Genomic DNA, 22,926 nt, shown 5'->3' with positions numbered 1-22,926 from the left:
GCTCTCTACGCGAACCCCCAGATGCCACCTGAGCAGAACACTGCCAAGGAGAACTACCTCAGCCCATCCAAAGTGAAGGAATTTGAGCTCACTACGGGTATGAAGGAGCAGACTAAAGGTCTGGGACTCTCAGAGACAACTGGTTTGGTAGGAGAATAAATGCTTTAAAATGGGTTTAAAGATTGTATCCATAAATATACGTAGCATTAAATCTACTATGCGATGTGTTGCAACCTTGGACTACCTTGCCAAGGTCAAAGCTGACCTGTTGTTTCTGCAGGAGTGTGCGATACTGCACCTCAGCTCCTACAGGCAATGGTCACGATGGTGGTCCCATGGGCCATCGATCTGGTCGGGCGGAAACGACTCTCGTTCCTCCGGCCTGGGTATTCTGCTGCGGGGAGGCAACTTCACCGTCTCCGAGGTTAAGGAGGTGGTGGGCGGGCGCCTCCTCGTAGCAGACGTAATGTACAAGAACGCTCCACTCCGGTTAATTAACGTGTATGGCCCGGCACAAGGGGCTGAGCGGCTGGAGGTTTTTCAGCAGCTCCCACTGCTGCTGGCGACCTCCAGGCCGGTCATTCTGGGCGGTGACTTCAACTGCATCATCGATGCTGCTGGACGATCCAGCAGGGCCGACAGCAGATTGGACGCTACGTCCAGATCCCTGATGGAAACAGTTAAGGATGCCAAGCTGCACGACGTCTTCAGCAACCCTGCAGACGGAGCGCAGCGTAGATACACCTGGTCGCGGCCAGACGGGTCCATTCATTCCAGGATAGACTTCCTGTTTGTGTCCCGTGCATTCGCAGTCAGATCCACCGACGTCAAGCCGGTGTTTTTCTCTGACCACTGCCTCCTACTGGCGGACTGCCACTTAGAGAAGGACCTGAGGGTGGGCAGGGGGGCATGGAAGTTAAATGTGCAACTGCTGACCCCAGAGAACATTGAGGAGCTCAAGAGGGATTACAAAGGTTGGAGAACCGTGAAACCCCTCTTTGAGTCCCTGACACACTGGTGGGAAGCGATCAAGGGAAACATCAAGAGGTTTTTCATCCTCAAAGGCACCCAGAAAGCTAGAAAGGAACAGAGGGAAATGTCTTGACTCCAGAAAAACATGCAGAATCTGCTCCGGCTGCGGTCGATGGGGGTCGATGTCAAGGAGGAACTCCAAGAGGTGAAGAACCAGCAAGCCTCGCTCTTTGCCTCGGAGGCCTCCAAGATCATCTTCCGTTCCAGAGTCCGCTCCGTGGAGCAGGATGAGACGTGCTCACGTTTCTTCTTCCAAAAGGTACACAGAGAGAGCTCTGTGATCAGCAGCCTGAAGGAAGAAGATGGCTCAGTAAAGTCATCGCAGTCCGACATTTTGAGGATCAGCAAATCCTTTTATGCCGGATTGTATGACGTGAAGCCCACGGACAGCACGGCCTCCCAGTCCTTCCTGTCCTCTATCATGGAGGTCTTAGACGACAGTACGCGGGAGAGCCGGACAAACCGCTAACTCCTGATGAACTGACTAAGGCCCTTGAGTCCTTCGAGAAGAGTAAAACTCCCGGAAGCGACGGCTTGCCGGCGGAGTTGTATTCGGCTCTGTGGGACTGGATCAGCCCAGACCTGCTAGAAGTGTACGAGAGTATGCTCCTGGCCAGCAGTATGTCAGAATCCATGAGGAAAGGCATCATCACCCTCATCTACAAGCACAAGGGAAAAAGGGAGGAAATTAGAAATTGGCGACCCATTTCACTGTTGAATGTGAACTATAAGATTCTGTCCAAGGTCATCGCCAATCGGGTCAAATCCGTTCTGGAATTGGTGATTCACCCTGACCAGACCTGCACTGTGCCAGGCAGGAAGATCTCTGACAGCCTCGCGCTGCTCAGGGATACGATTGCCTATGTGCAGGACAGGGGTGTGGATACCTGCCTCATCAGCTTGGATCAGGAGAAGGCCTTTGATACAATATCGCACACCTACATGGTGGATGTGCTCTCCAAAATGGGGTTTGGGGAGGGAATTCGAAATTGGATCCAACTGCTCTACACTAACATCAGTAGCGCAGTCTCAATCAATGGGTGGGAAACAGAAAGCTTTCCTATTAAATCTGGAGTCAGGCAGGGCTGTCCTCTCTCGCCTGTTCTTTTCGTGTGTTGCATAGAACCCTTTGCCGAGTCCATCAGGAAGGCTCCGGGCATAAGAGGAGTGACGATCCCAGGCAGTGGAGGCCCTCAGGTAAAAGCCTCCCTGTACATGGATGATGTCGCCGTCTTCTGCTCGGATCCACTGTCGGTGGGCAGACTGATCCACATCTGCGTCCAGTTTGAACTAGCCTCGGGAGCCAAGGTAAATCGTGGGAAGAGCGAGGCCATGTTCTTTGGGAACTGGGCTGACCGATCCTTTGTCCCCTTTACTGTCAGGGCTGACGGCCTGAAGGTGCTGGGGATATGGTTCGGAGGGACCAGGGCATGCGTTAGAAACTGGAAGGAGCGAGTGTCTATGGTGAAAAGGAAACTGGGCATGTGGGAGCGACGCTCCCTCTCCATTGCGGGTAAGAACCTGGTCATCAGGTGTGAGGCACTCTCGCTGTTGCTGTACTTGCTGTGTTGCTGTGTTGCAGGTCTGGCCCATTCCACACTCCTGCGTGGTGGCGATCACTCGAGCCATCTTCCGCTTTATCTAGAGGTCAAAAATGGATCGTGTCCGCAGGGACGCGATGTACAAGCCTCTAGATAAAGGGGGAAAAAACGTGCCCAACATCGCCCTCATACTGATGGCCACCTTTGTGTGTGGCTGCATCAAGCGGTGTGTGGACCCTCAGTACGCAAACACCAAGTGTCACTATGTGCTGAGGTTCTACCTGTCCCCGGTGTTGCGAAGGATGGGTCTGGCCACGCTGCCGCGGAACGCTCCAAGTAGTTGGACCGTGCCGTACCACCTGTCCCTCGTGGAAAAATTTATGCAGAAAAACACTTTTGACCACAAGTCCATCAGGCAGTGGTCGGCACGTAACATCTTAGAGGCCCTGAGGGAAAAGGAGAGGGTGGATCCTGTGGGTTGGTTCCCCGAGCAGACTGTCAAAGTCATTTGGCAGAATGCCTCAAGCCAGAACTTTCCAACAAGCACCAAGACGTAGCTTGGCTGGTGGTGAGAAAGGCCCTCCCTGTCAGATCCTTCCTACACGCCAGGAGTCTCACCCCCTCTGCAGGTTGCCCTCGAGGTGGCTGTGGTGGGGAAGAGACCGTTGTTCACCTCCTTGTGGATTGTGCCTTTGCAAAGAAGGTCTGGAGAGAGATGCAGTGGTTTCTGTCGAGGTTCATCCCGAGCAGTTCTGTGACACAGGACTCTGTGCTCTACGGGCTGTTCCCAGGGACACACACCGAGACAAACATTAACTGCAGCTGGAGGATCATCAACTCGGTGAAAGACGCGCTTTGGTCTGCCCGAAACTTGTTGGTCTTCCAGCACAAAGAGTTGTCCCCGACCGAGTGTTGCGGACTGGCACAATCCAAAGTCCAGGACTACGTGCTGAGGGACGCACTAAAGCTTGGGGCAGCTGCCGCAAAGGCGCAATGGGGAAGGGTCGCTGTCTAAGACCTTTCTGCCACAGCGCACCGAGAGACTGGGAACTGTTTAAATCCCCTCGGGCTGTACAGCTCAAAATGAAAGGCTGTAAATGATTGTAATATTGTTTGTACTGATGCACCTGGTGGTACATTTTGTAAAAGTTGAACCGGATTGTACCCTTGTAATGGTGTTTTTGAAATGGTTTGGAATGTGGTTGAAGATATTTTATGAATAAAGTATATTTTTGCAAAAAAAAAAGAGGCAGAAATATCAACTGCAGCTGGAGGATCATCAACTTGGTAAAAGACGCTCTTTGGTCTGCCTGAAACTTGTTGGTCTTCCAGTGCAAAGAGTTGTCCCCAACCACATGTTGCAGACTGGCATATTCCAAGGTCCAGGACTACGTGCTGAGGGACACACTAAAGCTTGGGGCAGCTGCCGCAAAAGTGCGATGGGGGAAGGTCGCTGTCTAAGACCTTTCAGCCATAGTGCACCGAGGGGCTGGAAATTGTATAGACCCCTCGGGCTGTACGGCTCACAATGAATGTATACAGTGAATATTACATTTAGCACAATTGTATTGAAGCACCTCAGAGTGCAACATGATCTATATGGATAATTTAAATATCATTGCGCTGTCTGACTGTCTGTAATGACCAGGTTGAAATGTGTGTAATATTCATTGATTGTATTGAAGCACCTCATAATCTTTGTGGAAAACTTGAATATGAATACACTTTTTGAGATGGCCATTTTAATATGTTTTAAGATATTTTATGAATAAAGTATATTTTTCCCAAAAAAAAGGTGATTCAGGCAAAGAACAGAAGTTTCCCCAAACAAAAATGTTGGAGGTATGTGACAGCCAGTCAGCATATGAAAAATAGTTTCAGTGAGATACTTCACTGGGGCGCAAAGCTTGGACTAACCTGCAAGATATGCTTCTTGGCATGCTCAATTGTATTAGCTCCGTCTGTTCCAGGTGATGCTGTCAATCCAAGGATTTGAGGTAAACCCTTTTTGTGCTGATGCTTTTTTTCAATGTACTGGCACATGATTTTATTGTATACTCCATCTTTCTGGGTGTGATGACACTCGTCGATTATTAGCAGAGAGAATTCTGTGTTAAAAATAAATAAGGACACTCTTTCTTAAAGAAAGCCTATAAAATCCTGAACAGCCACAACTGCAGATTCCACTGTAGGTGCCTGAGTGAGTTCAAGCTCATTCAGAACTTCTCTTTCAGACATGCTTTCAGAAACAACAATTACACAAATGTCAGATCCTTTATTATGACTCAGGAGTCGAATACATAAGCCAATTACATTGTAAGATTACATAGGTAGGCATTAGTAATGACTGCCTTACATGAGAAAAATCAAAGAATTGTATACAAGAAACTTGGTTGAGATGGAATATCTTCGAGAATTCTTAAGAAAATAGCTGAGGCTCCCAATAATATTTCTTAGGAGTTCTATAATTACGGAAGAATGGTGAAGAGCAAAGATAAACCATTTGCACATAATCATGAGTTCAGGAATTCACAGGATACCCATACTAATATCTATAGTGGGAGAATGTTCCAAGAGCATATTTGATGCTTCTAATGTTCCTCCAGAGAATACAGAGACCAATTGATGGTGTGGATTTAGAAACAACAGATTCTGCATTACTAATTTGTTGGAATTCTGTAAGGAGGTGACAAAATTGGTTGGCAAAGGACATCCATTCAACATAATAATTGAATTTTCAGAAGGTATTTGAAAATTTTCCACAGGTGAAATTTACAACATGGATTAAAGCAGGTGGAAGTATTGGTAAATAAGCTAATTATATTGAAAACTGGCAAAGGCTCATAATTAATGGGAAAAGGCTCTGGCTAAGGTTTTTATCAGCTTTTTCTAGTTCTGTGCCTTAAGCTTTTGCCCTTTCTATTACTTTCTTCTGTGCAAAGAGTCAATGTTTTGCATTTAGGGATACTTAATCCTGACTGAGTTTTCTTTTTGTTAAATTAAAGAGATGATCCTGAATTTAAAGTGCGTTTGCTCTTACAGGGAGTAGAATTAATGAGAAAAAAAATCAAAAGTAACCTCCACTCCAATAGCAGGAGATCTTTTTTCTGAACATTTCCAATGCATAATCCAGTTTGTTTTTTTTTAAATGGAGAAAAACTGTTATATACGCTTCTTTCTAAAGAAGGCCTGTATTTTTCATGAGGAGAACCTAGACAGCTGCTCTCATCATCTACTTATGAATGGGTGATCACAGCAGCTGAACTCTCTTGTGGTACTGGGAATAGTTACTGCTACACGAGCTTCAAGTCTGCCCTCGATGCTCTTTTAGATACATCAGTGATCACTCCCATTAGTGATCTGAGCATCGTACATTCAGGAATGTGCTTATATTGCCTTATATCGAAACATACTATAAGAAATAGTAAGAAGCTTGTGATCTAATTTTAATGCTTTTTTGTCCATTTGCCCACACAATGTGCTTCCTTGCTATTTTTGAAGGCTGACTGAGAAGCATAGTTAGAGACCAGATGCAAATTGTTAAGCTTCTTTATTTCAAAGCACTCAAAGCAAATTTAACTCAATATCACTTCTGTCTTGAAAAAAAAATGGGGAAAAGATTGTAAACAAAGCAAAATGTCCTTTATCTGAAACTATCCTTTTTGTGGGCTAGTTTTCTTGTTCTTTTTGGCATTGTTTTTCTTTCTAAGTAGTCTTCAACTGCAAAACCTGCATCTTCTGCACCAGACAGAAGGTTGTGTTTCAATCCTATGTACAAAATCCAATTGCACACACATCTCTTTGTCCCTTTCTTTCTTCTCTTAACTTTGACCCGTGGGAACAGAAAGGCACCTTCCCAAGTAAAGAGATAAAAACAAAAAACTACTGTGGATGCTGGAAATCCAAAACAAAAGCAGGATTACCTGGAAAAACTCAGCAGGTCTGGCAGCATCGGCGGAGAAGAAAAGAGTTGACATTTCGAGTCCTCATGACCCTTCAGCAGCACTGAGTAAAGTTAGGAGAGGGTGAAATATAAGCTGGTTTAATGTTGGTGGGGAGAGAAGTTGGGGGTGGGGGGTGTGGTTGTGGGGACAAGCAAGCAGTGATAGGAGCAGATAAGCAAAAGATGTCACAGACAAAAGGAACAAAGAGGTGTTGAAGGTGGTGATATTATCTAAGAAAATGTGCTAATTAAGAATGGATGGCAGGACACTCAAGGTACAGCTCTAGTGGGGGTGGGGTGGAAAGACTGACAGGGCATTACAGATTTAAAAATAATGGAAATAGGTGGAAAAAGAAAAATCTATATAAATTATTGGAAAAAAGAAAAGGGAGGGGGAAGAAACGGGAAGTGGGGTGGGGATGGGGGAGGGAGTTTAAGATCTAAAGTTGTTGAATTCAATATTCAGTCCGGAAGGCTGTAAAGTGCCTAGTCGGAAGATGAGGTGCTGTTCCTCCAGTTTGCGTTGGGCTTCACTGGAACAATGCAGCAAGCCAAGGACAGACATGTGGGCAAGAGAGCAGGTCTCCCTCCCAGAAACATGATAGGGTCCCCCTTGTCCTCACTTATCACCCCACCAGCCTCCGCGTTCAAAGGATCATCCTCCGCCATTTCCGCCAACTCCAGCATGATGCCACCACCAAACACATCTTCTCTTCACCCCCCCGGCGGCATTCCGTAGGGATCGTTCCCTCCGGGACACCCTGGTCCACTCCTCCATCATCCCCTACTCCTCAACCCCCACCTATGGCACCTCCCCATGCCCACGCAGAAGATGCAACACCTGCCCCTTCACTTCCTCTCTCCTCACCGTCCAAGGGCCCAAACACTCCTTTCAAGTGAAGCAGCATTTCACTTGCATTTCCCCTAACTTAGTCTACTGCATTCGTTGCTCCCAATGCGGTCTCCTCTACATTGGAGAGACCAAACACAAACTGGGCGACCGCTTTGCAGAACACCTGCGGTCTGTCCGCAAGAAAGACCCAAACCTCCCTGTCGCTTGCCATTTTAACACTCCACCCTGCTCTCTTGCCCACATGTCTGTCCTTGGCTTGCTGCATTGTTCCAGTGAAGCCCAACGCAAACTGGAGGAACAGCACCTCATCTTCCGACTAGGCACTTTACAGCCTTCCGGACTGAATATTGAATTCAACAACTTTAGATCTTAAACTCCCTCCCCCATCCCCACCCCACTTCCCGTTTCTTCCCCCTCCCTTTTCTTTTTTCCAATAATTTATATAGATTTTTCTTTTTCCACCTATTTCCATTATTTTTAAATCTGTAATGCCCTGTCAGTCTTTCCACCCCACCCCCACTAGAGCTGTACCTTGAGTGTCCTGCCATCCATTCTTAATTAGCACATTTTCTTAGATAATATCACCACCTTCAACACCTCTTTGTTCCTTTTGTCTGTGACATCTTTTGCTTATCTGCTCCTATCACTGCTTGCTTGTCCCTACAACCACACCCCCCACCCCCAACTTCTCTCCCCCCCCACCCCAACCACTTTAAACCAGCTTATATTTCACCCCTCTCCTAACTTTACTCAGTTCTGCTGATGGGTCATGAGGACTCGAAATGTCAACTCTTTTCTTCTCCGCCGATGCTGCCAGACCTGCTGAGTTTTTCCAGGTAATTCTGTTTTTGTTCCCAAGTAAAGCGCTGGTAGCTGGACTGACAACCTATTATGCACAATGTCTCCCAGGAATTTGGCTGTGAATATTAGTTGGCCGTCTGGAACAATTGTTTAGTGCTCCTAGTCAGCCTGGCTAATTGGCTTGGGATGCGACTGTATAATCAGTTTGAATTAGACTGAAGAGTTGTAACATGCTGCAAAGTTTAATACATAATGTCAACACCTGTAGCTTTTTTCACAAACCTGTACGAAATTACACTTCCAAGCACAACACTCAAAACAGAGCTCAATCCCAAAATAAGTACCATGAAGAAAGAAATGATTAAAAATCCCAATACTTGACAGTTACCAAACTAACCCAGACAAGCCTGACATCCTGTCTGATCTAGCATATTTCTAACTGAAACAACCAGGTAGCTTACTTTTCCATTCAGTAAAAAAAAATTCTAAATCCAGTGGCTTCTGTTTTAAAAGACGCAAAGCTCAGTGGAATAAGTTCCCCTACCTGTTAGATCCACATGCTTTTCTTGTTCAGTGCTGTTCAGTGCATTTTGCAGGATCTGTGCTGTGCAGATGATGACATGATTGTCCTGTACAGCTGTTGCAAAGTGCTCCTTAAGCTCGCTATCTCCGCTTATTGGCACCACATTGTACGCATGCTTCAGGGCTGGCTTAAACTCATTTTCAAAATGCTGATTCACCAGAGGCACCTATACAAACAACAGTTTTAAAGACAGGATACATGTGCATCATTTCATTTATAATACAGCCAGATTGATTACTGTGGACTGATGTGGCAAGAATACTGGACAGATAGCCCAGTTGTCGTCATTGTAAATGAACAGTCAAAAGCAGCACATCCAAAAAGCCACATGCAAGAGTCCCATTTTATTTGCGTACAATTATTTATTCAAACTTACTTTGTTTCTTCAAATAATTTCACGAATATTAACAACAGATGTAAAAAATCAGAACAAATAACTGCCCACAACTCAGCAATGACTAAGTGATAGCAGAGATCATAATGATAGCAGGAAAATAAAATCACTGTGGTGTGGGTGGGGTAGGTGATCCTCCAGCTGCAGTTGACAGAGTTGCCTCTATCCACTGAGACCAGATAACTTCACATAACTTTCCAATAGCCTTGATAGATGCTATACCACAGTGGATGTGACAGCTATTGCTATCGGGCTGATATGTGATCAGTAGCCTTTTTTGGTTATGATGAAATACTTCAGTCCTGCACACATTTTGGAATTCATTTTTTATTCATTCATGGAATTTATTGCCTGAACCCTAATTGCCCTTATTCAGAGGGCATTGGAGAGTCAACCACATTGCAGTGGGTCTGGAATCACATATATGCCAGATGAGGTAAGGACAGCAGTTTTCTTTCCCTGAAGGGTATTAGTGATCCAGATCAGGATCACTATCAGACTTTTAATTCCAGATTTTAATTGAATTCAACTTTCACCATCTACCATGGTGAGATTTGAACCCAGATCCCCAGAGCCTTACCCTGGGTCTTTGGAATACTAGACCAGTGACAATAGCACTATGCCATCGCCTCCACCTCCCCTGGCAAAAATCCAACTCGATTGAAGAAGTGCAACATATAAAACTTACCCAGGCATAATATATTCCTGATTATTGTGCACAATTTGTGGAAGTGTGTAAAAACAATAACAGTAGGGTAATTATATTAGGTGATTTCAACTTTCCCAACATTAATTGGGATAGACATAGTGTTAAGGGCTTGGATGGAGTGGATTTGTTGAAATGTGCACAGGAGAACTTTTTAGGTCAATATGTAGAGGGTCCAACAAGGGACGGCGCAGTGCTGGACCTAATTCTGGGGAATGAAGCCAGACAGGTGGCTGAGGTGGTGGTGGGCGAGCATTTTAGTGATAGCGACCACAACATGGTACAATTTAAGCTTGTTATGGACAAAGAAATAGACAAGTTGCAAAAGAAGTTTTGTATTGGGGGAGAGTGGATTTTAGTAAAATACGGCAGGATCTGGCCAAGGTAGACTGGGAACAGTTACTTGTGGGGAAATCTATAGAGGAGCAGTGGGGGGCATTCAAAAGGGAAATGGGGAGGGTACAGGTTCAACATGTTCCCTCTAGGGTGATAGGAAGGAGTAACAAGCCCAGAGAACCATGGATGACCAGAGGTATTCAGGTTACGATGAGAAGGAAAAGAGAGGCTTTTAGCAGGTACAAGGGAAGCAAATCAGCAGAGGCATTAGTGGAGTACAGAAAGTGCAGGGTGGAGCTTAAGAAAGCAATTAGGAGAGCAAAGAGGGGATATGAGAAAGCTCTGGCTGGTAAAAGTAGGGAAAATCCCAAGATATTCTATAAGTATATCAATGGGAAGAGGATTACCAGGGAAAGAGTAGGGCCCATAAGGGACCAAGGGGGACAATCTATGGGTGGAGCCAGAGGACATCGGTAGAGTGTTGAAATAATATTCACATCCGTCTTCACCCAAGTGAATGAAGATGAAGGTATCGAACTCGGGGAGAGAGACTGCGAGGTTCTTGAGCAAATTGATATAGGGAGTGACAAGGTATTGGAGGTGTTGGCAGGCTTAAAAGTGGACAGATCTCCAGGTCCAGATGATTTGTGTCCCAGGCTGCTGAGGGAGACAAGGGAGGAGATCGCAGGGGCTCTGACCCAAATTTTTAATTCCTCTCTGGCCATGGGGGAGGTGCCAGAGGACTGGCGAACAGCTAATGTGGTTCTGCTATTTAAGAAGGGTTGTAGAGATAAGCCAGGGAACTACAGGCCAGTGAATCTCACGTCAGTGGTTGGGATGCTATTGGAGAAAGTTCTGAAGGAGAGAATCTATCTCCACTTGGAGAGGCAAGGTTTGATCAGGGATAGTCAGCATGGCTTTGTCAGAGGGAGGTCATGCCTAACAAATTTGATTGAATTTTTTGAGGAGGTGACCAGGTGTGTAGATGAGGGTAATGCAGTTGATGTAGTTTATATGGATTTCAGCAAAGCCTTTGACAAGGTCCCACATGGGAGACTTATAAAGAAGGCAAATGCACATGGGATACAGGGTAATATAAGTTGGATTCAAAATTGGCTTAGTTGTAGGAGACAGAGGGTGATGACAGAAGGATGCTTTAGTGACTGTAAGCCAGTGTTCAGTGGCACACTACAGGGATCTGTGCTCGGTCCCCCATTTATTTGCCATTTATATAAATGACATAGATGACTATGTGGGGGGTAGGATTCGTCAGTTTGCGGATGACACAAAGATTGGCCAGTGAGGTTGAGTGTCTAGGGCTACAGGAAGATGTAGATGGGATGGTCAAATGGGCAGATAAGTGGCAGATGGAATTTAACCCTGAAAAGTGTGAGGTGATACACTTTGGAAGGAGTAATTTGACAAGGAAGTATTCAATGAACGGCATGACACTAGGAAGTTCTGAGGAACAAAGGGACCTTGGCGTGTGTGTCTATTGATCTCTGAAGGCGGAGGGGCATGTTAGTGGGGTGGTGAAAAAGGCATATGGGACACTTGCCTTTATCAATCGAGGCATAGATTACAAAAGTAGGGAGGTCATTTTGGAGTTGTATAGAACCTTGGTGAGGCCACAGCTGGAGTACAGTGTGCAGTTCTGGTCGCCACATTATAGGAAGGATGTGATTGCACTGGAGGGGGTGCAGAAGAGATTCACCAGGATGTTGCCTGGGATGAAACATTTAAGTTATGAAGAGAGGTTGGATAGACTTGGTTTGTTTTCGTTGGTGCAGAGAAGACTGAGGGGTGACCTGATCGAGGTGTACAAGATTATGAGGGGCATGGACAGGATGGATAGGGAGCAGCTGTTCCCCTTAGTTGAAGGGTCAGTCAGGAGGGGACATAAGTTCAAGGTGAGGGGCAGGAGGTTTAGGGGGGATGTGAGGAAAATATTTTTTACCCAGAGGGTGGTGATGGTCTGGAATGCACTGCCTGAAAGGGTGGTGGAGGCGGGTTGCCTCACATCCTTTAAAAAGTACCTGGATGAGCACTTGGCACATCATAACATTCAAAGGTGTGGGCCAAGTGCTGGTAAATGGGATTAGGTAGGTAGGTCAGGTGTTTCTCACGTGTCGGTGCAGACTCGATGGGCCGAGGGGCCTCTTCTGCACTGTGATTCTGTGATTTGAGGTGATGAATTTGGAATATTATTCAAAATTAAAGCACATTTTTCTTGTGCGGCTTTTCTTTAGTACGTTGGTATCAACATATTGTGTAAGCCTTGTGACATTAAAGTGCCAGCTGTGGCTCAGTTCATAGCAATCTTACCTTTGGGTCATGAGGTTCCAGATTCAAGTCCTAACCTGGGGCCTGAGCGCAAAAAAAAAAATCAAAGGTTGGGTCTCCAGTGCAGTACTGAGGGAGTGCTGCACTAGTGGTGTTACCATCTTTTGGACAAGACATTAAACTCAGTCCCCATTTGCTCGATCACGTGGATGTCAAAAAAACCCATGGCACCTGCACCTACGCCAAAGTCTCAGCTTTTAAAGGGATGGTCTGTTTGTGGCTGTTTCACCAGTCCTTCCTGAACGAGTGCAGAGCTCCTTCTGAGGTAGTTGGGAATTCGTTGGCTCCTAAGTCAGTTCCTGGGGGGTTGCGTGACATGGTGCACGTTCTTCAATTTACCCAAATCTTTGAAGAATGTGGGGAATTCCCTTCGAAATTCATTGTCTTTTGTGTGTGTGTGTTGACTTTGCCATCTTTTATGAGCAGGTTCAGAGCTATGCAGGCTATCCTGCTCAGTGAGGGGCATTCTTGATTCTGAATAGTATATAACCTCTCAGAAATGTTCTGATCTTTGTTTTTTAGTGTTGTGTCAGGCTGACCTTTAACATGTAGCTTGATTCCACCCGGACCTTGAAGTTGAATAGAGGAAAGTTGCAGAGTTATTTTGTTCAGCCATGAAGCTGTCAGATAAAACTGAGACTCCAGCTCCCGCATCCAGTTTGAATTCAGCAGGATACCCATTTACTTCAATGTCAGCACCAGCGCCCCGATACTGGCTTTTATTTTACTTTATTTCTCCTAGGAAGATGATTTCCTGGTTGTCAAGGTCTTGAATTTCTGAATGGAGATTCCTTTAACAGATTTCTCCTTCTGTCTCGTAAACACAGGTTTCCTGGAACAGCAGATCGTTTTAAAATGGCCTATGTTGCCACACCCATTGGCACTGCAGAATTCAGGCAGGGATTTCTTCCTACCACAGTGGGGGCATTGGAAAGTGGCAGTTGGCACCTTTTCAGGGTGTTTCTGATTGTTGCCTTGTTAAACTTTCCATTTTCGAACCAAATTGAACAACTTCATCGGTCTGTTTCTGCAGGATTCCCCTCGCGTTTCTTACTCTATTAAGACTCTATCCTGCCTCCACTTTTCAGCCTGCCTGACCAATTGTACAGCTTTACTTACAGTTAAATCTTCCTGAGATTGTAAAAAGTCAGAGAGATTTTCATCGAAAATACCAACAGTCATTCTATCTCTGATCAGGTCGTCTTTTAGTGTTCCACACTCACAATTGTCAGCAAGGCGGTACAACGCGATGACTGAATCAATCCCTTCACCCTGATTTCGACTGCATCAATTAAATTTTGCCCTCTCTATCACAATATTTTTATGGAAACTGAAGTATGAGTCAAAGGCTCTGATGACATCCTTGTAGTTTCTTTCACCCCCTGTCTGGTCAGCACATTGTCCACAATGATCCCAACAGTATGTAACAAAGTGCTAACTTGGTCTTTGTTATTTTTATTTGCAAGAGCTGAAATGTTGCGGTACTGGGTGAAACATTTTCGCCAATTTTGCCATTGCACAGCCCATCTGAATATTTTGAAATGACTCTGGTAGGGGTAAATTAGTAGCCATTTCTCACCCTGGGTCAAGGCTCCCTTTTCCCATGCTGATAGTCTTGCTAGTTGCTGGGCTGTCCTTGTGTTTTTTTCCTCTCCAGTGTGGTTTCTGGGTTGGCCTCGAAACCCTTCACCCACTGCTCTGTACCACTGGGATTCTCTTCAGCCTTTTTCTGCCATTTTCTACTGTTCCTCTGTGGGTATAGTCACTGCTGCCACCATCTGTTATTGTGTGTTTGTTCAAGATTCATCGGCTTCTCACTCTTGAAGACATCTTGATGGAGGCAATGGCCTTTCATTCAGAACAACTTTATTTACATCCCCAACTAGTTACAAGGTTATAGAACATCAAGACATAGCTACAGCTACTCTCTGAGGTGCTTCTCAGTCATCTTCTCTCAGTGAGTGACATCACCATGACATAGCTCCTTACGCATATGTTTATCAGCTATCATTAGAATTAACCCTTTACTCTACAGAACCCACATAGTCAAATGAAAAGAAGAGCTCAACAGGCAGGCCTAAATAAACTTTGAAATATCATTTTCCAAATGCTCTTCCAAGTAACCATAACAGCAGCTATCATTACTGCATACCAAGTGCATATTAATATTTTAAGTGCAATGCAACATTATATGTGTAATGTACTTTAGCAAACTAAAGTATTTGCACAACAAAATGTAAAAATTCAGATGCAGTTATAACTGATAATACAATTGCATCATCAATTGAAATTGTAGAACAATAGGAAGAGGGGTCATTTGGCCCACTGTGTCTTTCAAAGAACAATCCAGTTAGTCCCTCTCCCTTCAGTGGTCTATCCACGTAGCTGTAATCCCTCATCTATGAAACCATTCCTGCAAATCCCTCCTGTCTCATTGCTCAGCCCCACTCCCAAAACAATAAGCTACATTACCAGGTAATGATATTCCTTTAATCAGTATTTGCTTGTCAGCCCCTAGATAATAACATAAAACAGCAGCTGTATTTTTTTTTACCTTATTCACAAGAACCGCGACTTTGCCTTTGCCTCCCCTTGTTTCCAGGTGGTATCTGGTAACAAACACAGCTGCACGAGTCTTGCCTCCGCCTGTTGGAAGCCATATGATGATATTCTTGCCCTCAAGAGCAGGTTTCACAACCTCCCACTGGTAATCCCGCAGATTGATTTGCATTGTATACCTGGAATGAGACTGAAAGAAATTAGCCCTTCTCCAGCAGAATCTTGATTATAAATGAAACAGCCCATGGGTTTAGGTTTGGATTCAATCATTCTAATTTTCCACCATTTACAAAAAATAGAGGGTAACTTTTATTGACACTTTCCTGTGATTTAAAGATGTGGCATTCATAAAATGTTTGGAATCTACATGAGTGTAAAGCAGTTGTCGAAGAAGCATCCCAAGTGGAAGGTCAGTTAGTGGAATTGAAATGTGAGATGAAGAGTGTGCGAGAGTGGGGTAGCTTTGCCAGAGGTGGGAGATCGGGATAGAGGAATTAGTGACAGGCAGTGTGTACAAACAGCAAAGTGAGAAAGGAAACAACTGGAGAGAATTGTTTTTCTAATGGTCATATTGCAGCACAGGAAATGCATTGGAAGGCCATCTGTGAAGACTGTAAATACATCACTGCAAATCTCTAATGGCATCCGTCAAATTTAGATCATGGGAAGTGGCATGTCATTCAGCAGTGTTTTTAATTCTTTCACAGGATGTGGGCATCACTGGCTCGGCCAGCATTTATTGCATATCCCTAAATTGCCCTTCAGAAGATGTGAGTTGCCTTCTTGAACTGCTGCAGTCCAAATAGTGTAAGGACACCACAGGTGCTGTTAGGCAGGAATTTGACTCAGTGACCATGAAGGAAGAGAGATACAGTCCCACGTCAGGGTGGTATGTGACTCGGAGTGGAACATGATGGTCGTGGTTCGTATTATCCATGTGTCTTTGTTCTTTTCGTATTGCAGTAGATTTCCAATTTTCCACTTGAAATAGATGGAAATGAAAATTGGGCTACTTTTGTGAGTGTTGATCCAAAGTTTAACTTTTAAAACCAGGTGACAAGATAATTGACAAGAAAATCAATCCAACTTTTGTTTTCTGTTTTGAAGAAGGTGCAGCTCCACCTCGAATGGGGCTTTGGATACTGGTGAGTGAGATGGTTCCTCAGAGGACTGTAGGAAGAGTCAGGTTTGTGGCACCACGGGTGGCTCAGTTGCACAGGAGGGGAGGAGGAAGAGGGGAAGTGCTATAGTGGTAGGGGATTCCATAGTTAGGGGAGCAGACAGGCATTTCTGCGGCTGTAGACGTGACTCCAGGATGGTATGTTGCCTCCCTGGTGCCAGGGTCAAGGATTTCACAGAGCAGCTACAGGACATTCTTTTTGGGGAGGGTCCACATTGAGACCAATGACATAGATAGGAAAAGGGATGAGGTCCTGAAAGCAGATTTTAGGGAGTTAGGAAGGGAATTAAAAAGCAGGGTCTCAAAGGCAGTAATCTCAGGATTACTCCCAGTGCCATGTGCTAGTGAGCAAAAGAATAGGAAGATTGAGCAGTTTAACACATGGCTGAGGAAATGGAGTAAGAGGGAGACCTTTAGATTTCTGAGACATTGGGATCAGTTCTGGGGCAGGTGGGATGTGTACAAGAAGATCGGGTTACAACTTAACAGGACTGGGACTAATGTCCTCGCATGAACATTTGCTGGTGCTGTTGGGGAGGGTTTAAACTAGATTGGCAGAGGGATGGGAACCAGAGGGGAAATTCAGAGTGCAGAGGAGAAAAACTGGCAGTGGGAAGTAGAGGAGTATTAACTGATAAGGAGGATATATCAGAGAGTTGTACAAGATTAAGAGAATGCTTGGAGAGATTGATAGAATTATAGAAGGCAATAGTAAGTCATTGGATGGGATTAGAGTAAGGGGGAATGTAAAAAAGCCTAAATCAGGCTTAATGTGCATGTATGTAAATGCACGGAGTGTCATTAATAGGATTGGTGAACAACAGGCACAGGTTGACAAATTGAATTATGATATTATTGCTAACCAGAGGCCTGGCTCAAAGAAGGGCAGGACTGGGGGTTAAATATTCCTGGGTACAAGGTGATTAGGAGAGACAGGAAATGAAGAAAAGGAGGGGGAGTGACAGTATTGATTAAAGATGACGTTACAGTACTGGAGAGAGAGGATGTTCCAGAGGGGTCAAGGATGGAATCTCTCTGGCTAGAGGTAAGGAATGAAAAGGGTGCAATAACATTAATCGGTGTAGTGTATAGGCCACCAACCAGTGGAAAGGATGAAGAAAAACAAATTTACAAAGAAATTACAGAGAGGTGCAAGGATTATAGAGTAATTATAATGGGGGACTTCAATTATCGAAATATAAACTGGGATAGGAATAATGCAAAGGGACAAGAGGGGCGTGAGTTCCTGGAATGTGTTCAAGATCATTTCCCGCAGCTGTAAATTTCCAGTCCAATGAGGTGGCAGGCATTGCTGGACCTGGTTCTGGGGAATGAGTTGGCCCAAGTGGATCAAATATCAGTGGCAGAGCATTTAGGGGACAGTGAGAATTGTATCATAAGGTTTAGTTTGGCCAAGGAAGAATCCAGAACAGGGATAATTAGTTGGGGGAAAACCAACTTTGATGGGATGAGAATGCATCTGAGTTGAGTGAGTTGGAATCAAATGCTGGCAGAAAAGACGCTCGCTGATCAATGGGCTACCTTCAAGGAAATAGTATTGCAGGCAGTGTCAAGGTATTCCCTCAAAGGGGAAAGGTAGGACAAATAAATCCAGAGTGCCCTGGATGACAAGAGAGATGGAGGTAAAGATGAAAAGGAAGAAGAGATCGTATGACAGATGTCAGGTAGAAAATACAATGGCAAATCAGACTGAATATAGATGGACGAGAGGGGAAGTGAAAAAACTAAGAAAAGTAAGGAGAGGGCATGAAAAGAGACTGGCAGCTAATATAAAGTGGAATCCACAGGCCTTCTATAAGCATGTAAATAATAAAAAGATGGTAAAAGAAAGAGTTGGGCCGATTAGGGATAAAAAAAAGTGGACTTGCACATGGAGGCAGGTGAAATAGTGGAGGTATTAAACGAGTACTTTGCATCTGTCTTTACAAAGGAAGGAGATGCTACCCAGACCAAGGAGAGAGAGAGGAGGTAACTGGTACACTCGAAGCATTTACAATAGAGAAAGTGGAGGTGTTAGAAAGGCTATCTTAACTTAAAATAGATAAGGTACCAGGACCACTGAGGGAAGTGAGAGTGGAAATTGCAGCGGCACTGGTGATAATTTTCCAGTCTTCTTTAGACACAGGGGTGGTGCCAGGGGACTGGAGAATTGTGAATTTGCACCCTTGTTTAAAAAGCTGGCAATTACAGACCAATCAGTTTGACTTCAATGGTAGGGAAACTTCTGGAAATTATAATTTGAGACAAAATCAATAATCATTTAGACAAGTACAAGACAATTAAGGAAAGCTAGCGTGGATTCATTAAGGGAAAATTACATTTAACTAATTTGCTAGAGTTTTTTGAGGAGGTAACAGAGAAGGTTGATAAGGGCAAAGCTATTGATGTGGTATATATAGATTTTCAAAAGGCATTTGATATAGTGCCACACAACAGACTTGTGAGCAAAATTCTAGGTCATGGAATAAAAGAGAAAGTAGGCACTTGAATAAGAAATTGGCTGTGTGACAGGAAACAGAGAGTAGTGATAAATGGGTGTTTTTCAGACTGGAGGAAAGTCTGTAGTGGAGCTCCCTAGGGGTCAGTGTTGGAACCCTTGCTCTTCCTGATATATATTCATGACTTACACTGTGGTGTTCAGGGCATGATTTCAAAATTTGCAGATGATAAAAAGATTGGAAACATTGTCAACTGTGATGAGGATAGTCTTAAACTTCAAAAGGATATAGACATGTTGGTGGATTGGGCAGACAAGTGGCAGATGAAGTTCAATGCAGAGAAGTGCGAGGTGATTGATTTTGACAGGAAGAATGTGGAGAGACAGTATAAAATAAAGGGAGAGCCTCTAAAGGAGGTGCAGGAACAGAGGGACCTCGGTGTGTATGTGCATAAGTCATTGAAGATGGCAAGGCATGTTGAGAGAACAGTTAATAAAGCTTTTAGTATCTAAAGCTTTATTAAAAGGGGCATCGAGTATAACAGTAAGGAGGTCATGTTGAACTTTTATAAGACACTAATTAGGCTTCACCTGGAGTACTGTGTCCAGCTCTGGGTGCCATACTTGAGGAAGGACATGAAGACATTGGAGAGAGTACAGAGGAGACTTACAAGAATGATTCCAGGGATGAAAAACTGTAGCTAGGAGGATAGATTGGAGAGGTTGGGACTGTTTTCCTTGGAGAAAAGAAGGCTGAGAGGAGACTTGATAGAGGTATTCAAGATCCTGAGGGATATGGACAGGGTAAATAGTGAGAAACTGTTCCCACTCAAGAGAACATCAAGAACTAGATGGCGCAGATTCAAAATAATTGGCAAAAGGAATAAAAGTGAGGTGAGGAAATTTTTTTTCACCCAGAGGGTGGTTGGAGTGTGGAACAAACTTCCTGAGCGGGTGGTTGAAGCAGGTTCAATCGAGGTATTCAAAAGGGAATTGGATTGCTATCCGAAAATAGAGAATGTGCAAGGTTACGGGGATGAGGCAAGGGAGTGGGACTAGATAGAATGCTCTTTCAGAGAGCCAGTGCAGACTAGATGGGCCAAATAGTCTCCTTCTGCACTGTAAAGATTCTGTGATTCTGTGGAGAAAGTGAGAATCACTGCTTCTTGAATTATTCATTGTTTTCAATATCCTGAAGTCATTACAGATTTATCAACTCAATTTTGATATATGATATTCCCCATGACATGCAGTAAAATTAAACTCAATATTATTGCAATTCATATCACACAATTCAAATGTAGAATGTCACCAATCATCACTGGTTGTCATGTCACAGGTCACTGACAAAAAAAGTGAAAAATTAATGTACATATTAAAAGCACAGGATAGAATGTATTCAATGTTGTAACTGAAGCTTAACTTCTACATCTTGTGACATTAGCTGGCTTTTGTGGAACAGATAACATAATCAGATATAAAAAAATATTGTATGTTTATTTTCTGGCAGGACAAACCTGGACTACTTAAATCAAAAAGCAGAATGCTGGAAATCTGAAATAAAAACAGAAAATGCTGGAAATACTCAGCAGGCCAGGCAGCAGCTGTGGAGAGAGATAGAGTAAACAGAAATAATTGATTCTGTTTCTCTCTCCACAGATGCTGTCTGACCTGCTGAGTATTTCTAGCATTTTCTGTTTTAATTTCTGGATTACTTAAGAGTCTGATCATCGTCCTATATAAACGGAATGGAATTTCTCTGTGAGACCTGTCCTTAGAAATAACGGACCAAAAGAAAGTTAAACTACTAATGTGAAAACATCCACAATGTATCATACTAATTATAAAAGAACATTAGCACATTAGTGCCAAATGAGACTTACCTCTACAAAATGATTAGCTGCACATCTGGCACAGGAGCATTGGCTGGATCACTGAAAGGAGAATTGAGCAACATTTAACCTTCCGGCATTGAGAAGCTCAGCAATTAACTGCTTTGTGAAAGATGCAACATGTTAACACACACAGCTATTCAACAAGGGCACAATCCCTCTTCAATTGCAAGCATTCAGCTACTTGTCCTGCTAATTGTGAATGTATTCTTAAAGATGTCTTAGCACTGCTCAATATAAGTCTTTAGTGCTTGGCAAGTCCTACATCCTCCCAGAGGAGGAATACTGAGGTCTTGTTTGGCAAATTAGACAAGAAAAGGCTAAACCCTTTGCTCCTGAACTCAGTGTAGTCAGTAGGTAGGTTAAAATGGTCTACTTCATGCTAGACTCCACTATCTACTATATCACACGGACTGGCTAGGTTATCTGTCTTTTTACACGATCATGAATGAAGTAATATTACATGAAAGAAAACAGGAACATGTGGCATTTGCCTGTGGAGCACAAGGGATGGAACTGCATCTCTTATTTCTGTATCAAAGCATAACACCAGCAAAGTTTCGTTGTGGAACCCTCCCTCGGACTATTTTGTTAGCTGGAACTCCGTTCCTGTCATGTGACAATGCAAGATCTGCTGAAGCCAGCCTCTGATATGAAATAGGATATGAAAAACACTCGGTGCATAGTTTGGCATCATCACAGTGCAATGTCGGTCTCTGGTATCAGCAACCCTGGACTAAACTTCAGACATCTGTCCTCACTACAGCTTCCTGTTGTGATGCCGTGCAATAGATTAAAACAATTCGCTGAGACCCACTGATGGCTCATTGGGGAAATTGCACCGCATTGGTAGAGTAGATTTTGCAGATCAGGAAAATCTCAGGCTTGTTCTCCAGTCTGCGCGAAATGAACCGCATCTGTTGGGTTTGAGAAACAGCCAGTGAACTTCATGCTCCTGATCTCTATTTAGTGATCCTGGCTGTTAAATACCTGAACAAAAACAAAAACAAAAAATACCTGGAAAAACTCAGCAGGTCTGGCAGCATCAGTGGAGAAGTTTGACGTTTCGAGTCATGACCCTTCAAAAAAAATACCTGGTTGGGGAGTGTAGGTGCAACACAGTCAGTCCCTGCTTTGATACATACAACCTCAGCTTTGATACATACAACCTCAGCTTTGATACATACAACCTCAGCTTTGATACATACAACTTCAGCTTTGATACATACAACCTCAGCTCTTGTTTACCCATCTAAACCTGCTGTCCGCACCTACTAAACTCAAAGAATGACCATAGGCGGCGTCTGCAGAATTGTATCGCAGCACAGTCGGCACCAATAGGGGAGGACTGTAAGTTAAGAAAATTAGGAGAGAGGACACGTTTTAAGACAAGGTACGAACACACATTGAAGATCGTGAGTATAAATTTCAAGAAGGGTATAAAAGGGAAACGCAGGGGCAGAGGAGCCATTGAGGAGTGGACACAAATCAAACGCAACTCACCAAGAAGCTCTTGTCCTGAGGAGCAGTCGAGGAAATGCCAGCGTCTGACAAAAGCTCATAAATAAAGGGCATCAGTTTCGATTCATTATTGTGCAGCAGGAATAGAAACTGAAAGTGAAACTGAACGTTTCTCTGAAACTGCATCAGGGGCCCCATGGAAGGAGTGGCCGTGACACCCAACAAATATTACATACTCAAAATCTTAAATATGTTTTATAACTCGGACGTTAGTGACATTTGGATCAAAACCGTTTTTGCCGCTGCTGAACGTGTTAAAATAAAAGGACAGTGATTTGTTCTGTGCTAGTGGATTGAAAATGGGGAGGTTTTACCAGAAGACGAGATTGTGGCAAACTTGTTCGCAATTTAATGAGTTTACCACAGGCAGATTACAATCTGACAAAGCCATAATAACCAGTGGATTCATATCAATCCCTGTCTGAAACGGACCTGATCTTTACTGAAAACTGCATTTCCCATTTACTTGCATTAGCCCGGTTCTAATGCAGGTTTAGGCTTCATTTCTCTTTTGAAGTCGACATTTTTACGGTCCATAGTGACCAGTTTTTAAATCTGCTGTTGGAGAACTCTACTTTTAAGTTGAAGGTCAAAATCGTTGAGGAAGGGGTGGTGGTGGGGAGGGAGTGCGAGGGAAAGAGCTGAGATTTTCATAGGGAAAGGAGAGTAAGTCTAGCAGGTGGCAATACTTCAAGGTGGGGTTGAGTGAGCTATTGCTTTGCCCAGGACCCTTTGCTCAACAATTGTCTCATTGAGATTTCTGTTGCCATTCTTGTTATATGCT

The 22,926-nt window shown here is 44.0% G+C and overlaps 1 protein-coding gene across 2 annotated transcripts in view; it reads right to left on the bottom strand.

The window, feature by feature from the left end:
* Positions 1-20,669, bottom strand: part of dhx58 (DEXH (Asp-Glu-X-His) box polypeptide 58) — a 50,157-nt gene extending 29,488 nt beyond the window's left edge. The window contains exons 1-4 of one of the 2 annotated variants that reach the window (XM_078529259.1): positions 20,613-20,669; positions 15,087-15,270; positions 8,715-8,919; positions 4,491-4,681 (exon numbers count right to left, since the gene is read on the bottom strand). In XM_078529259.1, coding sequence (XP_078385385.1) covers positions 4,491-4,681; positions 8,715-8,919; positions 15,087-15,263 — 573 coding nt within the window. In that variant the 5' untranslated portion in view covers positions 15,264-15,270; positions 20,613-20,669. Of the gene's footprint in view, positions 1-4,490; positions 4,682-8,714; positions 8,920-15,086; positions 15,282-20,612 lie in introns of both variants that reach the window. The other variant, XM_078529260.1, reaches the window with a different exon arrangement.
* Positions 20,670-22,926: the final 2,257 nt, after the last annotated feature.

The sequence above is a fragment of the Cetorhinus maximus genome, chromosome 25, assembly GCF_964194155.1.
Source record: "Cetorhinus maximus chromosome 25, sCetMax3.hap1.1, whole genome shotgun sequence".
Classification (NCBI taxonomy): domain Eukaryota; kingdom Metazoa; phylum Chordata; class Chondrichthyes; order Lamniformes; family Cetorhinidae; genus Cetorhinus; species Cetorhinus maximus.
The sequence above is the reverse complement of the archived record's forward strand: the minus strand, read 5'-3'. Positions and strand labels throughout refer to the sequence as shown.